We start from the raw sequence: 20,877 nt of genomic DNA, 5'->3' as shown, positions 1-20,877 counted from the left end.
TTGTTTTATTTATTAATGAATGGCATGTATTTTCACTCACCAGACACTTTATTAGGAATACACATACACCTGCTGTTTGTCATCTCATCAGCCAAACACAATGCATAAAATCATATAGATCAAGAGCTTCAGTTAATGTTCACTTCAAACATCAGAATGGGAAAACTTGTGATCTCTGACTGTCACTGTGGCATGGGTGTTTGGTGCCAGATGGACTGGTTTGAGTATTTCAAAAACTGCTGATCTCCTGGAGTTTTCACACACAACAGTCTCTAGAGTTTACACAGAATGGTGTGCAGAAAACAAAAAACATTGAGTGAGTGACAGTTCTGTGGGTGGAAATGCCTTGTTGATAAGAGAGGTCAGAGGAAAATGGCCAGATTGGTTTGAGCTGCCAGGAAGGCTATAGCAACTCTTTACAACCATGGTGAGCAGAAAAACATCTCAGCACACAATAGCAGAAGGCCACATTGGGTTCCACTTCTGCCAGCCAAGAACAGTCCTGAGAATCAAGAACAAGTTCCTATTAAAGTGGCTAGTGAGTGTAGTTAAATTTATTGTGTAATATCAAGTTAGTTCTTGTTATCACTTGCATTTGTGGCAGCTGTGAACAGCTTGTGTTAAGGTTAATAAGATGAAGACATGCAGCTTGTCATGGAAGAGTCTCCTGTGGCAGAAAATTTATTTCCTGTTACAAAGCCCTGACACTCAAGACTCCTTCCATAAATGTCAAATAAATTCTACTGAGAGCAGCTTGGCACTACCAATCAAAATCAAGAATTTTACAGCACTATTGTACAAACATGTTTATGTAATAAATTATGGTTAACTCCATTTGCCTCCCCACCCTTGCGAAACATCTTAGACTTGTGTATGCAAGATAAAAAGTGATATGCAAAACCAAAAAACATTATGCTGATAAAAGTCATGGGATGAACACAGGAGAGCCCTTATGATGACAGCAGCAGATCTTCTGTACATAAACTGTCCTCTTATCTTCCAGCACCGCCAGCCTTGAAGCTCTCAGTCAATGAGACACATGTGGTGGACCCAGGCCAGGATGTCACCATGTCATGTGAGGTTACAGCTGGTTTCCCTATGCCCACTGTGACATGGGCACGATACCCTGGCCCCTTGCCACGCCGTGCCACTGTACGTGGTGGTTCTCTAACACTGCGTTCCGTCTCTCCAGCTGAGTCAGGGTTCTACAACTGCACCGCTGTCAACAATGTGGGGAACCCAGCCAGAAGAAATGTCAACCTTATTGTTCGAAGTATGTATACATTACTACTTATATTTGTACTCTATACTCAATGTATTTGCTGTTCTAGGTTTCCTAATGTGTCAAAGGCATGAAAAGGTTACCAGATATTTGTTGTGGGTTAGTGCATGTTCCAGTCTGTGCTTTATTTTCGGAAGGTTAATAACCAGTTTAGCACATGCAAATCTTACACTGGGCCCTTCAATCTATCCGGGCTTGGGACCAGCACTAAGTATGCACTGTCTTGTACAACCCTAGTGGCTGGGTATTTCATCTAATCTGCATGTCTTTGAACTGTGGGGGAAAACAGACCACCCAGAGGAAACCCATGCAAACATGGAGAGAACATGCAGACTCCACACGGAAAGGCCTCTGTTGGCCATGAGGTTCAAACATGAGGTTCTTGCTGTGAGGCGACAGTGCTAACCACTACACCACCATGCTGCCCAATACCAATTAGATCAGCAGTATTTTGCTCAAATTTCCAGGTCCAGTTACATATTCCTTTTATTCTATCCATATTCACTGGATTTGAGCAATCATGCCCTCTGATTGGCTACTCTACTACTAGGCTATCAGCCCATATACAGTGAGTAGAGAAGAACAAAATGGCGGAGCATGTTGCTGAACCAACTGAGGAGGAAATAAATACTCTACTCGAAAACAACCCCCCCACAAAAAAAAAAAGTATTTGATGGTAAGAACATTTTTTCCCCCAAGAATTATTATAAGGGCGGCACTGTGGTGTAGTGGTTAGCACTGTTGCCTCACAGCAAGAAGGTCCGGGTTCGAGCCCCGTGGCCGGCGAGGGCCTTTCTGTGTGGAGTTTGCATGTGTCCACGTGGGTTTCCTCCGGGTGCTCCGATTCCCCCCACAGTCCAAAGACATGCAGGTTAGGTTAACTGATGACTCTAAATTGACGGTAGGTGTGAATGTGAGTGTGAATGGTTGTCTGTGTCTGTGTGTCGGCCCTGTGATGACCTGGTGACTTGTCCAGGGTGTACCCCGCCTCTCGCCCGTAGTCAGCTGGGATAGGCTCCAGCTTGCCTGAGACCCTGTAGAATAGGATAAAGCGGCTAGAGATAATGAGATGAAATGAGATTATTATTATTATTATTATTATATCATTTTTCACAAATTGCTCCTGTCATTTCGCCAGTTTGTTTATATTCTAATCTGAAATTATTTGGTCGGATGTTTTGTATAGTTTTTATTTATTGAATTTGCAAAAAAAATAAAAATGCTCTTTCTCAAAATCCAGTGAATGTGGATAGAATAAAATGGTCATTCCACTCAATCAATCATTCCACTCAATCAATCATGGCTTATACATGGCTACTCACCTCGTTGGATTTCAGTACCTGTATGATTCGATTTTGTGGAATAATTGTTAAATGAATGATGGGTTGGATAAGCAGCTAACATGAACTTACATGGAGATGGTTAACCTTTAATTCTTAACCAATAAGAATAAAATAATGGCATTTCAGAATCCCATTTGACAAACAACATCCAAACTGATGAGAGATCTTAATAGTTGCATCAATGTATATGATTAGATACCGGTAAGCTGCCACAGAGAGTTTGGTCCAGAAGCCAATCTAGTTTGTGTTTGGGAAAACTCAAGTCACTGAACTATGGTCAGTTGTTTTATATGTTTCTCAGATCTGCTACAGAAATTTTTCAAAGTGCTTTGTTCTGTATGCAAACCACAGTCCACCAGTTGATGGTCCCTGATCAAGATACTATGAGGCTGGAACACTTCTAGCAAAATATAATTTGCTGATTTGCTATGAATGCAGTTGGAACTGAACAACACTTAAATGCACTTATAATGTAACTTATGCACTACTATCTCACTACACTTTTTGTTCTCTGTCTTTGACCCAACTCTTATCTTGTTCTTTCTTTGGTTTTGCACAGCAATGAAGAACTTGACGTTTCAGATCACACCTGATTCCAACAAGGACAGCGAGAGCATCCAGATGGGTCGTGACCTCAAGCTGTCATGCCATGTGGATGCTCAGCCCCAGGATAAGGTCAACTACAGCTGGTATAAGAACGGTGTCCCTGTGAACCCATCATACAGCCTCATTGTGCTGCGCAGTGACCCAGACATGCCCCCTGGCACCAGCAGCCTGGAAATTGTGGACATGAAATTCCGAGATCAAGCCACCTACAGCTGCGTGGCCAACTTCCCTGGCAGCAATGTTCCTGAACTCCGAGTAGACATCAATATCACACAAAGCAGTGGTGAGCGCATATTTTATCTCTTTTTCTTTGCTGCCTTCTGTGTTTGTCATTTTTGTTAATGTGAACTATAATAAGTGTTTTACAGTAATGCTTGAAAGTTTGTGACTCCTTTAGAATTTTCTATAATTCTGCATAAATATTACCTAAAACATCATTAGATTTTCACACAAGTCCTAAAAGTAGATAAAGAGAACCCAGTTAAACAAGTGAGACAAAAATATTATACTTGTTCATTTATTTATTGAGGAAAATGATCAATATTACATATTTGTGAGTGGCAAAAGTATGTGAACCTTTGCTTTCAGTATCTGGTGTGACCCCCTTGTGCAACAATAACTGCAACTAAACATTTTCCGTAACTGTTGATTAGTCCGGCACACCGGCTTGGAGGAATTTTAGCCCATTTCTCTGTACAGAACAGCTTCAACTCTGGGATGTTGGTGGCTTTCCTCATTTGAACTGCTTGCTTCAGGTCCTTCCACAATATTTCGATTGGATTAAGGTCAGGACTTTGACTTGGCCATTCCAAAACATTAAATTAATTTTTCTTTAACCATTCTTTGGTAGAATTACTTGTGTGCTTAGGGTTGTTGTCTTGCTGCATGATCCACCTTCTCTTGAGATTCACTTCATGAACAGGTGTCCTGACATTTTCCTTTAGAATTCACTGGTATAATTCCAAATTCTTTGTTCCGTCAATGTTGACAAGCCATCCTGGCCCAGATGCAGCAAAACAGGCCCAAACCATGATACTACCACCACCATGTTTTAAAGATGGGATAAGGTTCTTATACTGGAATGCAGTGTTTTCCTTTCTCCAGACATAACGCTTCTCATTTAAACCAAAACGTTCTATTTTGGTGTTATCTGTCCACAAAACATTTTTCCAACAGCCTTCTGGCTTGTCCATGTGATCTTTAGCAAACTGCAGACGAGCAGCACTGTTCGTTTTGGAGAGCAGTGACTTTCTCCTTGCAACCCTGCCATGCACACCATTGTTGTTCAGTGTTCTCCTGATGGTGGACTCATGAACATTAACATTCACCAATGTGAGAGAGGCCTTCAGTTGCTTAGAAGTTACCCTGGGGTCCTTTGTGACCTCGCCGACTATTACACGCCTTGCTCTTGGAGTGATCTTTGTTGGTCGACCACTCCTGGGGAGGGTAACCGTGGTCTTGAATTTCCTCCATTTGTACACAATCTGTCTAACTGTGGATTGATGGAGTCCAAACTCTTTAGAGATGGTTTTATAACCTTTTCCAGCCTGATGAGCATCAACAATGCTTTTTCTGAGGTCTTCAGAAATCTCCTTTGTTCATGCCATGATGCACTTCTAAAAACATGTGCTGTGAAGATCAGACTTTGATAGATCCCTGTTCTTTAAATAAAACAGGGTGCCCACTCACATCTGATTGTCATCCCATTGATTGAAAACACCTGAGTCTAATTTCACCTTCAAATTAACTGCTAATTCCCCAGGTTCACATACTTTTGCCACTCACAGGTATGTAATATTGGATCATTTTCCTCAATAAATAAATGATCAAGTATAATATGTTTGTCTCATTTGTTTAACTAGGTTCTCTTTATCTACTTTTAGGACTTGTGTGAAAATCTGATGATGTTTTAGGTCATATTTCTGTAGAAATATAGAAAATTCTAAAGGGTTCACAAACTTTCAAGCATAAGTGAAGTTTATAGAGAAAAGCTCCAATAGGGTTATACATTCAGTCAGGTTAGAATTGAGCTATCCTTACAAAAATTGTTTGTTGTTCTCTGGAACTTGTAAGTACTAGCCAGTTAGCTAGATACTTTATTATTTTTTACATTATATTACATTTTATTCCTTGACACATATATGGGCAATTATTCAGCAGAGAGGCCAAAATTATTAAGCTTGCCTTAACTTGTGAGCTCAGTGACATTGCTAAAGTATGGAATCCAAGGCAAAATGTACTGAAAACCATATCAAACCAAATCATCACCCCAATTATAGCAATGTCGCTTCAGAGAAATCTAGGTTTGAATTTTAAGAAATGAAAGTTCAGTTTTTTCTAACACAATTCTGTTACGGACTTTTCTTTCCTAACAAAAGATTTTGTATTCAGAGTTAAACATAGCAAATTTTTCGATGCTTTTTTAGGGTCAAAAGATACTCTATCTTGAGTAATGCATCTAAAAAAAAATGGTACCACGTTTTGCACATTTTGCTGAGAGTGTAATTCCATTACCGAAGAGCTACCCACAAGAGCTGATGCGCCTCATCGACTATAAGACATGTATGATGAGATTTAGTGGAAAACTTATATTCACATTCATTGGATTTTGAGAAACAGAGCACCTTTTATTTTTATTTTTTGCAAATTCAATCAATAAAAACTTTATACAAAATGTCTGACCAAATCATTTCTGCTTAGAATGTAAACAAACGGGTGAAATGACAGTAGCAATTTGTGAAAAATGCTGCTATAATAATTCTTAAAAAAAAAGTTCTTACCATCAAATACTTTTATTCCTTATTATTATTATTGTTATTATTGTTGTATTTTGGGGGGTTTTGTTTTTGAGTAGAGTTTTTATTTTTTCCTTGGTTGGTTCAGCAACATGCTCTGCCATTTTGTTCTTCTCTACTTACAGTATATGAGCTGATAGCCTAGGAGTAGAGTAGCCAATCAGAGCGTGCGATTGCTCATATCCAGTGAATGTGGATAGAATATAGATTTCTGCCTCCAGAGCATGAAATGCGTGTAGGAAAGGCAAGTTTATTTATACAGTATAGCACATTTCATACACAGTGGCAGTTCAATGTGCTTTACAGAGGTAAAAGCAAAACAGTAAACAATAGAAAATAAAATTACATAAAATAAAGGGGGAAGAAGAGAGAAAAAAATAAGAAGAATTAAACAATAGTAGAAATAAAATAATAAAATGAAGTAAAAGTTCAGTAAAAAAACAGCAGAATAAAATAGAATAAAAGTTAAGTAAAGTTTAAAACATGCAGAGACTGTAAAAGTTAAGCAAAGTTTAAAACATGTAAAGATGGTATTTATCGGTTAGCAGAAAGCATCTGAAAACAGCTTGGTCTTTAATCTAGATTTAAAGCTGCCAACAGCAGGAGCATTTTTAATGTCCTCTGGGAGTTGGTTCCATAGCTGTACTGCATAGTAGCTAAAAGCTGCTTCACCACACTTTGTTTTAACAACAGGTTTTACCAGTAAATTTTGCTGCTGCAATCTGGTAGATCTGATTGGGTTAGGCCGCTGCAACATATCAGAGAGATAATTGGGCTCTGTACCATTTAGAGATTTGTACACCAGCAGCAATGCTTTAAAGTCAATTCTGTAGCTTACTGGAAGCCAGTGAAGGGACCTTAGAATTGGAGTAATGTGCTCTCTTCTTTTTGTTCGTGTAAGAACCCTAGCCGCTGCATTTTGAACCAGCTGAAGTCGTTTGATGGTCTTTTTTGGCAGGCCTGTGAAAAGGCCATTGCAGTAATCAACCCTACTAGAGATGAAGGCATGTATAAGCTTTTCCAGATCATTTTTTGACATACTGTAAGTCCTCTTAGTTTGGAAATGTTTTTTGGTGATAAAATGCCGATTTAGTGATTGCTTTCACGTGACTGTCAAAGTTTAGCTCGCTGTCAATGCAAACACCAAGATTTTTAACCATATCTTTTGTTTTAATCCCCTTTGTGTCAAGAATAGTGGTAATCCTGAGTCTTTCATCCTTTTTCCCAAATACAGTAGAATTACTCCTGTTTTATCTGTGTTCAGCTGAAAAATATTTTGTGACATCCAGTTGTTGATTTGGTCGATACACTGGTAGAGACATTCAAGGGGGCATAATCATTAGGTGATAGAGCAAAATAAATTTGGGTATCATCTGCATAGCAGTGATACAAAATTGAGTTGTTCTTGATAATTTGTCCAAGTGGGAGCATATGAAGGTTGAATAGTAATGGTCCAAGGATCGACCCCTGGGGGACACCACAGGTCAAGGACGTTGATGTTGAGGTACAATTTCCCATGGTTACAAAGAAGCTTCTATCTTTTAAGTATGATTTTAACCAATTGATAACTTTACCAGTCAATCCAACCCAGTGTTCAAGTCGATATAGCAGTATGTTGTGATCAACAGTATCAAAAGCTGCACTGAGGCCCAGTAACACCAGGACTGATGTTTTGCCTGCATCAGTATTAAGACGTATGTCATTTATAACTTTAATCAGCACTGTTTCAGTGCTATGATTGGCACGAAATCCTGACTGAAAGTTATCAAAACAGCTGTTTGATATCAAGAAGGCAGTTAATTGATTAAAGACAATTTTTTCAAGGATTTTCCCAATGAATGGTAGATTTGATATTGGCCTGTAGTTGTTCAATACTGAAACATCCAGATTATTCTTTTTAAGTAGGGGATTTACAACGGCTTTTTTCAGGGACACAGGAAAAATGCCAGTCTCTAGGGATGTATTTATGATCTGAAGCACATCTGTAATTATAAGGTGAAGAACAGACTTAAAAAAGTTGGTGGGCAGAATGTCCAATTCAGATGTTGAGGAACTGAGATTTTGTACAGTTTTTTCAAGAGTCTCGTAATCAATCAAACAAAATTCTGACATTGTGTTGAAATTGTCTGTCTGTGTCACTGGTGATTGCAGCTTTTCAGTTATTTGCAACTGAGATATATTATGAGCAATATTCTGCTGTATTTTATCAATTTTACCTTTGAAGAAGGATGCAAACTCATTGCATTTATTAACTGAGAGAAGTTCAGGTGCTAATTGTGGTGGGGGATTAGTTAGCTTCTCTACTGTTGAAAATAGCACATGGGCATTGTTCATATTCCTGTTGATGATGTTGGAGAAGAAAGACTGTCTTGCTTTACCAATTTCATAATTATATTTACAAAACATCTCTTTATGGATTTGATAATGGATGTGAAGTTTAGATTTGCACCATTTTCTTTCAGTCTTCCTACATTCTCTCTTTAGCAATTTAACAGCTGGGTATTGCTTCCATGGTGCTTTCTGCTTGTCATTGACTCTTTTGATTTTGAGTGGAGCAATATCATCCATAATTTGGGTCATATTTAAATAAAAAATTTCCAGTAAGTCATCTACAGAGTCTGACATTTTAGTTGAGATCCGAGAGAGAGCTTGCTCAAAGAGAACACATGTGTTGTCATTTATGACTCTCCTACCCATAGTCGTTGAGCTGTTCTGAATGTGAGGGGACATAGAAACATCAGAGAAAACACAGAAATGATCAGATAAGGCCAGGTCAACAACAGTAGTAGAAACAATAAGACCCTTTGTGATAACGAGGTCAAGGGTATGACCACGAGAGTGGGTCGGCCCCTGTACATGCTGTACTAGGTTGAAGTTGTCAATAAGTGCAAGTAGTTCTCTGGCATAAGTGTTTTCAGGATTATCTACATGCAAGTTAAAATCCCCAGATATAATAAGACAGTCAAACTCTAAGCAAATGACTGACAGCAGTTCACCAAACTCTTCCAGAAAAACTTTGGCTGAATGTCTCAGAGGCCTGTAAATAGTTAATAACAATATGTTAGGAGAGCATGTAACAAGTGCACATAAGTGTTCAAAGGATGTATAATCACCAAGTGAGGACTGTTTACATTGAAAAGAGGCTTTGAATATATTTGCAATCCCTCCACCTTTCCCATGTTGGGTAGCACTCATGAAATTAAAATTTGGGGGGGCTGCTTCAATAAGGGTGGTAGCACTATTTGCTTGATCCAGCCATGTTTCAGTTAGAAGCAAAAAATCAAGATTGTGTTTGCAAATAAGCTCGTTAATTAAAAATGACTTGTTTGAAAGTGATCTAACGTTCAGAAGAGCTAGCTTTACAGAAAGTCTAGAAGTAATATCCGCTTGGGCACTCTGATGTTGTTTTAAAACAGGAAGGAGACTAGACTGGTTTACCCCCTGGGTTAAATATGCTCTATGTTTTCTATTTCTTATCAACACAGGAATAGAGAATGGCATAGGCATACTGGGTCCCAGCTTGTTTTCAAAACTACACCCAATGCAGGGAGCCACAGCACATCATACAAGACTCTCTCTATGTTCCATGAGGTTGGGAGGGGGAAGGATTGGAGATGTCATGTATTTTTTAGATGGTGAAAAAGATTGGTAGCCAGCTGAAAGTCCTGGGCGAACACAATTCAGTCTGTTGGTTGATTTTCGATGAACTGGGTACACTGCTTATCGCGAATGATTTGGGCTGGAAAAAGAAAGTGCAGCCATTGGCAGCAATATCTGCATACTTTTAGGGAAATCCATGCAGGGGGGAGACGGAGATGGTACAACAAAGTCAGAAGAGCGAGACTGAGATTGGGACTTTGGTGAGGTCTCTGTGGTGACTGTCTCCCTGACAGTCTCTGTGATACTTGCATGGGGTCGAGATGTGGATGATGCAGCCTTGCCATGATTGTCTTTGGTCAGGTCCTCAATCTGGATGGGCGATGCAGATATCTGTGGCTGCCCATTGTTAACAACATGTTCTCCATGTGATCGTTGATGTCCTTGGCAGTCTGCCCCAGATGGTTCTTGGCAGTCTGCCCCAGATGGCTGTGTGTCCTTATTGAAGCATCTCTGATGTGCCTGCATGGATGGTTGTTTTGACTTTGCAGAGGTATTGTTGATATCTGTAACTGGGTCAGTCTGTGATATCTTATCAGCAATTCTGCTCAATGTTGGCTGAGAAAAGAATGCATGCTGGAGAGAGAGGCTGTAGTGATCAGCTAAAACTTTGGTCCCAATCCGGCTGAGTTCAGTGCTATTTGGCTTGAAGAATTCTCTGCGATTCCAGAAAAGGTTAAAATTGTCTATGAAGTTCATACCAAATAAAAAACAAGTTTTTCCAAGCCAGGTGTTAAGACTGAAGAGTCTAGTAAATGCAAAGCTTCCCCTTGCAGGGTGTGGGCCACTGATAAAAGATTGTATTCCAGTCTTATAGAGATCAGAAAAAAGTTTTCTGAAATCATCTTGGACAAACAGCTGTTCTCTGAAAACATCATTTGCTCCCACATGCACAACAATACGTTTGATAGTTTTATGCTCAGACATGAGTTTCAAAATGCTGTCTTTGGTGTCAGAGATGGATGCATTTGGAAGGCAGCAAATAATAATTCCATGTCCTTTTAAATGTCTTACAGTGGAATCACCAAGAACAAGGGTTGTGGGATCAGGTGCTGTTACGAGCTGCTTTTTGCCTCTTCCCACAGCTCTTCGGTTGTGGTGCGATCTTTTTCTATGATGTGCTTGTCCGCCTGAAAATTCCGCTTCCACATCCCTGAGGCATTCAAATTTGTTCTGAAGCCTTATGGGCTGTGGATTTTCCATAGGATTGTAAATCCTATTGTAGTTTGTAGACCTGGCTCTATTTCTAATAGCATGGTTGTGGAGCATGGGTTGCATAGTATCAGAATGAACTGGTGTTGAGGTAATTACTCTTCTGTTTTTATTTTTGGGCCTGCCACCCATTGTGTGCCAGTTTTCTGTACTCACATTTTGCTCTGTTAGATCGATGTATTCATCCACTCGATCTGCAATGACATCGGCCTGTCGGGGTGCAATCTCTGCATTCTCAGCCACTGTTTCTGTACTCCTTTCCTGAGATATTGCTCTTAGTTCGTCTATCTTTGGCAGGACATCAATCTTTGATTCCAGGATAGAAATCCTCTGTTCTAGTTCTGTGCATTTTCTGCAGGATCTCCTGGATTTTTTGCCTCCTGGCATTTTGTTTTAAAAGCTAACTTATCTTGTTAAAGTGAAAAATAAAATGAAGAAATAGTGGAAATTAAGTGAAAAAGTAAAATAAAATAAAGATCAAGCAGGAGCAAAGCAGGAGCAAAGCAAAGAAGTGTCCTACTCGCTTGAGTAGGCGGAGCAAAAAAAGATGTGTATGTATGAGATTGGGCAGGTTCTCACCTCTGCCACCTGTTAAGCTTCCTCTTGTGTTAACTTTGTTACTATCCCTTATGTTAATGGGTTGGTTTTGACCCATGTCTTAAATCAGCCAAAAAATACCCTCAAAACAATGATTTAGAATCCAATTTGTTTCTTAACTCTTTGTGACCTTGCTAGGCTTCCTTATCTATGAAGAGATTGATTTTAATATTTTTGGTGTGGCCCCCTGGGCCCTTCTTTTTACAGCATACCTCTCGGTTTTTAATTTTAAAAAAATGGTAAAATGAACCTCAAGAAAATTCTATAAATAAATAAAAGGTTATGTTACCTGACTATTACTGGGAAGTATTAGAACACACCTTTAAAATAAATTAGCTTTATTTATTTTTTATGATAATAATAACAACCATATAGGCGGCACGGTGGTGTAGGGGAGAGCGGGGTAAGATGAGCCAGGGGGTAAGATGAGCCACCCCCTGTTTCTAAGAAACAGTAAACAAATGTGACCATGTGACCACATTCAAAGGGGGCCGGGACCATTTACTTACACTTGTGGAGAGGAGCACCACATGTCAAACTAGGTGAGGGACATATTTATAAAAATGTGTTTTTGTGCTTTTTAAGTCAATTCCATGTTTGTCCACAGTGAAGATGATTTAGAGAAGACAAAAGTAGAATAATATTTAGACACATTAGGGTTAAGTTAGTGGCTTTCTAAGCTATGATATGAATGCTAATAAAAATAATTTTGATTAGCCTAATCCCCTTTATTAGCATTTTTCTACAAAATGGTGGCCATGGGGTAAGATGAGCCATTAGATGTGGGGCAAGTTGAGCCACTGGCTCAACTTACCCCATTGGTGGCTGAGCTTACCCAATATGGATGACACTTAAGTTTTCACATTTACTGGTCATATATGACAACAACATATATATATATATATATATATATATATATATATATATATATATATATATATATATATATATATGACATCAGATGAGGAAGACCAGTTGTTAGATGTGGGGGATTATGTTGTGGCAAAATACATGGGGAAGAAGAAAGTGCATTTCTTCATTGCCCAGATAATCAAATTGGATGTCTTCGAAATAGAGGCAAGATTTCTCAAAAGAAGCCGGTCATGCCATGGCTCTGCAAGAAAGCCAACCTTTGTCTTCAAAGAGAAAGATGAGGCTGTCCTGTCAAGACAGGATATTGTGAAAAAATTGCCCCGCCCCTTTACTGTTGGGGGGACAGCACGGAGGGAGAGGCAAATGGTGTTCCCTTGCCATTTGAACGCTTGGAACATTGAATAATGATGAAATGATTGAATGATTGATGGAATGATTGCTGCATGTTTTAGCAATGTTTTAACCTACTGAAAGAAATAAGATTCTTTTGGCACTGTTCTACTGTTTTAGTAATTTCTATAATATAGTATATCTCTCATTCCCTCTCTAACCATCCCTCTTTCTATCTATCTACGCATATATCTCTCTCTATCCATCTATCTATCCCTCCCTATCCCATCTCGTTCTATCACCTCTCTCTTCATCTCCCCTTCTCTATGCAGTGGCCCTATCCCCCACTTGATTGACTTGACTTGATTCATTGATTGCATTTCTAATAATAAAAGTTGTTTACTTTGTTAACCTAACATGTTTTGTGTTGGCTCAATTTACCCCACACAGTGGCTCATCTTACCCCGTGCATGGGGTAAGTTGAGCCACTTGACATTTTTTTTTCAAGAGGTAATATCACTCTAACCATAAGAGCTTATCAATTATGTTTTGCTCAGATAGTAACAGTACACTTTGAAATTTGGTATGGTGTGTAGACTGGAAGCAAAAATGGCTTTAACATGTAGTTATGATGAAAAATGTAAAAAGTGGCTCATCTTACCCCACTCTCCCCTAGTGGTTAGCGCTGTCGCCTCACAGCAAGAAGGTCCTGGGTTCGAGCCCCGGGGCCGGCGAGGGCCTTTCTGTGCGGAGTTTGCATGTTCTCCCCATGTCCGCGTGGGTTTCCTCCGGGCGCTCCGGTTTCCCCCACAGTCCAAAGACATGCAGGTTAGGTTAACTGGTGACTCTAAATTGACCGTAGGTGTGAATGTGAGTGTGAATGGTTGTCTGTGTCTATGTGTCAGCCCTGTGATGACCTGGCGACTTGTCCAGGGTGTACCCCGCCTTTCGCCCGTAGTCAGCTGGGATAGGCTCCAGCTTGCCTGCGACCCTGTAGAAGGATAAAGCGGCTAGAGATAATGAGATGAGAATAACCATATAGTATCATCTGTGGTGTTACAGGCCAATTTTGACCCATATATATTTACTTCAAGAAAAAGGTAATAAGTCTATTTTTCAAAAATATAACTTTAATACAAATACAAAATGAACAAAATACAAGTATTAGAACTACTAGAATACAAAAGAAATCAAGTACTATTTCCAAAAAAAAAGTCTTTGTGTGTAAGTACATGCATGTACACATACGTGTGTTTGTTTAGATGCATGTGTGGCAAAAAGTGACACTTTTAGTGTGTTCTGCAAAAGATATATTTTTTTGCAGGGGAAGCACAATATATTTGTCTTCCTGTCCTTATTGCTAGGGCAGACCTGACACCTCTTTCTTTTGGAATCAGGTGGCCTCAGTGGGGCTGTGGCTGTGCTGGTTGATGTTGAGGCAGGGCTGGCTGAGGAGGATGCTGCAGCTGATAGTCTTTGTGTTGCTGATGGTGTGGATGGAGTGTGAGGTAAACTCTGCAGCTGTCTGACAAAGGCTGCAGCAGTTGGTTCTCGGGGCACCCGTTCCCTTTGCTCAATGTGCGGCTTGACAAGGGAACTTCCTAGCTCCTCAAGAAACATTCTCTGCTTGTGTTTTTTTGGTTGAGTTCCACCCTAAGTGAATGTGGGTCCACAACAGAAATGCATTGTATGCAGACGCATCTAGGATGTTATAAAACACAGCCATTGGCCATCTCCTGGTCATTTGCTGGCAAGTGTAGGTGGCAGTCAGGTTGTCCACTCCTCCTTTGTTTTTATTATAGTCCAGGATAATTATGGGCTTTTTGTCACTTCCTGATAACACAGCTGCATCTTTGTGAAAAGTGGACATAAGTATTACACTCCATCTTTTTTTTTGGACAATATGAAACAACATTGGTGGGGTCTGTAAAAGCAAATTTTGAAGAAAGTGGAGCCCTGTCCTTCACCTGCAAAATTTCAGCGGGCGGCTCAGGTTTATTTTTATTTTTTATTATGCCCACCATGGTAAGTTTCCTCCTGAGAAGTTCTTGTCCAGGGTCATAGCTGGTAAAAAAAAAAAAATTGTCACACATGATGTTGTGACCCTGCAGTCCAGTAGTCATATCCAGGACTACACGTTTTCCTTGATTTTTCTCAGGGATGCCACTTGCAGGTTTGCCTGTGTAAATCTGCAGATTCCATGCATACAGTGGTGCTTGAAAGTTTGTGAACCCTTTAGAATTTTCTATATTTCTGCATAAATATGACCTAAAACATCATCAGATTTTCACACAAGCCGTAAAAATAGATAAAGAGAACCCAGTCAAACAAATGAGACAAAAATATTATACTTGGTAATTTATTTATTGAGGAAAATGAGCCAATATTACATATCTGTGAGTGGCAAAAGTATGTGAATCTCTAGGATTAGCAGTTAATTTGAAGGTGATATTAGAGTCAGGTGTTTTCAGTCAATGGGATGACAATCAGGTGTGATTGGGCACCCTGTTTTATTTAAAGAACAGGGATCAATCAAAGTCTGATCTTCACAACACATGTTTGTGGAAGTGTATCATGGCACGAACAAAGGAGATTTCTGAGGACCTCAGAAAAAGTGTTGTTGATGCTCATCAGGTTGGAGAAGGTTACACAACCATCTCTAAAGAGTTTGGACTCCACCAATCCACAGTCAGACATATTGTGTACAAATGGAGGAAATTCAAGACCATTGTTACCCTCCCCAGGAGTGGTCGACCAACAAAGATCACTCCAAGAGCAAGGCATGTAATAGTCAGCAAGGTCACAAAGGACCCCAGGGTAACTTCTAAGCAACTGAAGGTCTCTCTCACATTGGCTAATATTAATGTTCATGAGTCCACCATCAGGAGAACACTGAACAACAATGGTGTGCATGGCAGGGTTGCAAGGAGAAAGCCACTGCTCTCCAAAAAGAACATTGCTGCTCATCTGCAGTTTGCTAAAAATCACGTGGACAAGCCAGAAGGCTATTGGAATGTTTTGTGGATGGATGAGACCAAAATAGAACTTTTTGGTTTAAATGAGAAGCGTTATGTTTGGAGAAAGGAAAACATTGCATTCCAGCATAAGAACCTTATCCCATCTGTGAAACATGGTGGTGGTAGTATCATGGTTTGGGCCTGTTTTGCTGCATCTGGGCCAGGACGGCTTGCCCTCATTGATGGAACAATGGATTCTGAATTGAATTATACCAGCGAATTCTAAAGGAAAATGTCAGGACATCTGTCCATGAACTGAATCTGAAGAGAAGGTGGGTCATGCAGCAAGACAACGACCCTAAGCACGCAAGTCATTCTTCCAAAGAATGGTTAAAGAAGAATAAAGTTAATGTTTTGGAATGGCCAAGTCAAAATCCTGACCTTAATCCAATTGAAATGTTGTGGAAGGACCTGAAGCGAGCAGTTCATGTCAGGAAACCCACCAACATCCCACAGTTGAAGTTGTTCTGTATGGAGGAATGGGCTAAAATTCCTCCAAGCCGGTGTGCAGGACTGATCAACAGTTACCAGAAACATTTAGTTGCAGTTATTGGTGCACAAGGGGGTCACACCAGATACTGAAAGCAAAGGTTCACATACTTTTGCCACTCACAGATATGTAATATTGGATCATTTTCCTCAAGAAATAAATGACCAAGTATAATATTTTTGTCTCATTTGTTTAACTGGGTTCTCTTTATCTACTTTTAGGACTTGTGTGAAAATCTGATGATGTTTTAGGTCATATTTATGCAGAAAATAGAAAATTCTAAAGGGTTCACAAACTTTCAAGCACCACTGTAGCTGGTTTTTGCATCACAGGCTGCCCAGATTTTTATGCCATATTTGCCTGGCTTACTGGGCATGTTTTGCCGGAAGGGGCATTTTCCACGGAAAGGGACAAAGCGTTCATATACTGTCACCTCTGGCCCTGGGTTGAACATCAGTGGAAGGAGCTGCACCCATCTCTCCCAGACATCCCTGATGGGAGCAAGCCTGTCAGATTTTTCTCTCGTATCTCTATTGTCAAATCTGAACACTCTTGATATCATTTGAAAGGTCTGAAGTGACATTGTTGCCTGGAAAATATTTCTGCCTGACGTTGCATCGCAGAGACTATCAGTGGCCTCATTGCTGGATCTGTACACTCCAGCAAGAAGAACACCACCAATATAAGCATCGAAGTATTCCTCATCAGTGTCATTCCACATGTCGCCGTGGACTTTTTTCCTTCAAGGTTTGTCAGAGCGATGATGTTTTTATTTTTTTAGTGACAATGGCATAAACAGATCCAAACTTGTCTTGATGGGGGCGTCCTGGCTCAGGTGGATAAGGCGCCATACCATAAATCCGGGGACCCGGGTTCGATTCCGGCCCGACGTCATTTCCTGATCCCTCCCCGTCTCTCTCTCCCACTCATTTCCTGTCTCTACACTGTCCTATCCAATAATAAAGGTGAAAAAAGCCCCCCCCCAAAAAAAAAAAAATTTTTTTTTTTAATTGTCTTGATGTCACTTATTCTCGTCACAGCAAACCTTGTGATCCCAGGGGTCATTTTGATGGCAGGGCAGCTGCGGCAAATGTCATGTAAACCAGGAGGTACTGCGCTCCAACAGATGTTACCATTTTTGGATTTGTATGTTTCAGCAGGAATGTGAGCAGCTTCAGCACCTGTGACCTCCTCATCAGACTCATCAGATGTGTCTGTGTCCTCCGGTTGATATTCTATATTATCCTCCTCCTCAGAAACCTGCTCATCCATATCACTATGCTGCTCTGTGTCCTCTGCTTCATCTTCAGCAAATATATTATCCAGAGCTTGGCTTCTTGTAAATCTTCTTCTCATTTTTGCATGCTGCAAACTGGAAATTTGTATTCTGCAAGTCATAAACTCCTTCTTCTTCTTCTTGGTGGTGGGCAAACAACATAATTGTGCATTACTGCCACCGACTGGTAAGGAGTGCAACCACACTCCTTACAGTGTAATGACAGTGTGTTTATGATTTCAGTTTTGGCACTAATTATTGTTTTAAAATCTTATAACTGGGTCGAAACCGACCGTAACAACAATTTTCACCAGAGCATTTTATAATTTTGTGAAATTGATTTTTTTTTCTATAAATAGAGGTTCCTGATAAAGTCAAAAAGCCTTGATGCAATAAACAAATTTAAATGGTACTTTTATGCATTTCAAACCTAAAAACCGGTCGGTGCCGACCTTAACACAAGAGGAAGGTTTTAATTGTATCAAGAGAGAAAAGGCTACAGGATGCGCTAATTGTGAAAGCTGATTGGACCTCACTGTTTGTGGCTATATTTGCTTTGATTTCTGCTTTTTTGCCATCACAAGATTTTGTAATAATCTACTGTTAGACCAAAGATGGCCAACAGTCCAGAGATTATATAGTGTTTGTCTGGAACTGTCCTGGTCTGCACATATGCTGAATTTAATTGTCAGATTTTGGAGGTCGTTTCATATTGTAGATACTATCGAGAGGTGACCATCAGTTCAGGTTTCTGACCGTCTATAACTTGTTATAGTTTGTATTGTTTGTTGCAGGAGTGGGGGTCTGATATGAAACTAGCTTTACTCTCATGCAGTCGGGGGGGTCAGATATGAAGCAGTCTTTACGTTCAAGCAGGAGTGGGTGGGCAGGTCAAACTTTCTGCTGGAGTACAGTTCTACCTTCATCCCATTTTAACACCCTTTCAGAGTTTGGTTGAAAACCTCACACATCATGCAACTTAAGAGAATTTTGCTGCTCCTACCAAATCAGGTCAAAAGGCCTACCTTACACTGCTCACTATCAAAGTCCCTCCCCAGCCAGGACCTGGTTTTTCCAAGCAGTCTCCCATCCTAGTACTAACCAGGCCTGTAAGGCGCATTGGGTGACACTGATCTTCAATGCTGTCGCCCTCGTCCTTTCACATAGCTAGGGTTACAGTAGGGAACCAGTGAAACAGGGAAGGATGACCCCATACAGCTGTATCAACACCAGGTCAGATCCACCCTGTGGAGAGTCAATGCTAGGAAAACAGCCGGTCCAGATGGAGTCACTGGCAGGATCCTCAGAGACTGCGCAGACCAGCTAGCAGAGGTATTTACAACCATCTTCAACCTATTACTACAACAGTCCACAGTCCCCACTTGCTTGAAATTATCTACAGTACCATCATCCCAATACCATAGAAAAGTACAGTGAGCTGCCTCAATGACTATCGCCCAGTTGCCCTAACCCCCATCATCACTCAATGTTTCGAGAGGCTCATCCTCTCTCTCATTAAAATGACCAACCCTGCTGACCTCGACCAACATCAGTACGCTTATAGAGAAAACAGGTCAACAGAGGATGCAATAATCACAGCTCTCCACACAGCTCTCACACACTTGGATCAGAAAAACACCTATGTGCGAATGCTGTCGTGGACTTTCGCTCCACCTTTAATACAGTTATTCCACACAGGCTAGTTCAAAAGCTGAGTGACCTGGGCTTAGGCAGTTCACTGTGCACTTGGATATTGGATTTCCTAAGTAACAGACCACAGAATGTCAGGATTGGACTTTACACATCGTCCACTCTCATCTTGAACTCAGGCACACCACAGGGGTGTGTCCTCAGCCCCCTCTTCTACTCCCTCTTCACCCATGACTGTTCCCCCATTCACACCAGTAACACCATTTGTCAAATTTGCTGACAATACCATGATAGTGGGAATGATAACGAACAATGAGAGAGCCAACAGGGAGGAGGTTCAGCACTTGACAAAATGGTGTTCAGACAATAACTTGGACTTAAATATTTCAAAAACTAAGGAAATGATGGTGGACTTTAGGAGATCGAGGTGCACCGAACACTCTGCCCTCTGCATACACGGTGAGGAGGTGGAGACCTTCAAGTTCCTCGGCATTCACATCTCAGCTGATCTCACCTGGACCACTAACATCTCCCACCAGGTGGGGAAAGCCCAACAAAGGCTTTACTTCCTTAGGAAGTTAAAGTAAACTTGCCTCCCTCACCACCTGCTGATCAACTTTTATCGATCTGTAATAGAGAGCCTCCTGACCTACTGTTGTACTGTGTGGTTTTCCAGCTATATCGCAGAAGACAGGAAGGACCTGCAGCAGGTGGTGAGGGTGGCAGAGCACATAATTGATACACCACTACCTCCTCTCAAAGACATTTACACTGACCAACTACAAAAGAAGGCCAGCTGTATTTTAAAGGACCATACCCACCCTGGACATCATCTGTTCTCCCTATTGCCCTCTGGAAGGAGATACAGACTCATCAGAGCTGCATCAGACAGACCTAAAAAAAAAACAAAACAGTTTCTACCCTCAAGATGTTGGATGTGCAACCCCACCTCCCCTCCCCCAACTCCACCAGTGAGGGGCGACAAACACCCTCCCCCAAGGAAAATGCCTATTTATTGCTTTTATGTCTATTTATTGTGTTTCTTTTTGTGTTATTTGTTCTTAGGTGTCTGTTTTGCATTTTGCACTGCCGGTACCGAGAGCTGCTAAACTGTGTTTTGTTGTTTCTAAAACAATGATGACAAAGTTCTATCTTATCTCTTATCTTATATAGATTATCAAAAATTAATTTTGTCCCCATTAAACCCAGTGGGATTTGACTGCACAGGTTGGGTGTTGATAGTGCTCATGATTTGTTGCCACTTCAACTACACGGGTATTGCCAAAACCTGCACGGTAAATTAAACCATATTTCAAATGATCACAGCTTCTTGGATGCCTCTTCAGATGAGAAAAGAGGACCGTAGATGGTGCTGAAATGAGAGGTAAACTCATTGAATTCAGCTTTGGACTTTCCTTTGTAGACCTCCATGCCAAAGAAAAAAACTTCCTTAAGTCACCAAAGTGGTACTTCTCTTGGGTAACACTTGTGCATGCTGAGATTCCCTATGCAGCCTCTGTAATCTCTGTTCTTCCTTTTTACCAAGGACCTTTGGCTCACTTTCTCTTTTCTTCCTCCTTTCAAAACTTTTGACCTTCTGTGGATGTTACAGTGGCTTTTTTTTGGCTCTATTCCCCACCATGATCAATCTCCCTGACGTTCTCTATCTCTCTCTCACACAGTAATCAGTAACCTTCTCTTTGCTTAATTCATGCCACATACTTGAATATCCTTTCCAGACCAGAGCGA

The 20,877-nt window shown here is 40.6% G+C and overlaps 1 protein-coding gene across 1 annotated transcript in view; it reads left to right on the top strand.

The window, feature by feature from the left end:
• The window catches only part of LOC132889128 (MAM domain-containing glycosylphosphatidylinositol anchor protein 1), a 700,848-nt gene that overhangs the window by 470,750 nt on the left and 209,221 nt on the right, over positions 1-20,877 (top strand). The window contains exons 7-8 of the mRNA XM_060925323.1: positions 1,004-1,273; positions 3,185-3,514. Coding sequence (XP_060781306.1) covers positions 1,004-1,273; positions 3,185-3,514 — 600 coding nt within the window. The remainder of the gene's footprint in view (positions 1-1,003; positions 1,274-3,184; positions 3,515-20,877) is intronic.

The sequence above is a fragment of the Neoarius graeffei genome, chromosome 7, assembly GCF_027579695.1.
Source record: "Neoarius graeffei isolate fNeoGra1 chromosome 7, fNeoGra1.pri, whole genome shotgun sequence".
Classification (NCBI taxonomy): Eukaryota; Metazoa; Chordata; class Actinopteri; order Siluriformes; family Ariidae; genus Neoarius; species Neoarius graeffei.
The sequence above is the reverse complement of the archived record's forward strand: the minus strand, read 5'-3'. Positions and strand labels throughout refer to the sequence as shown.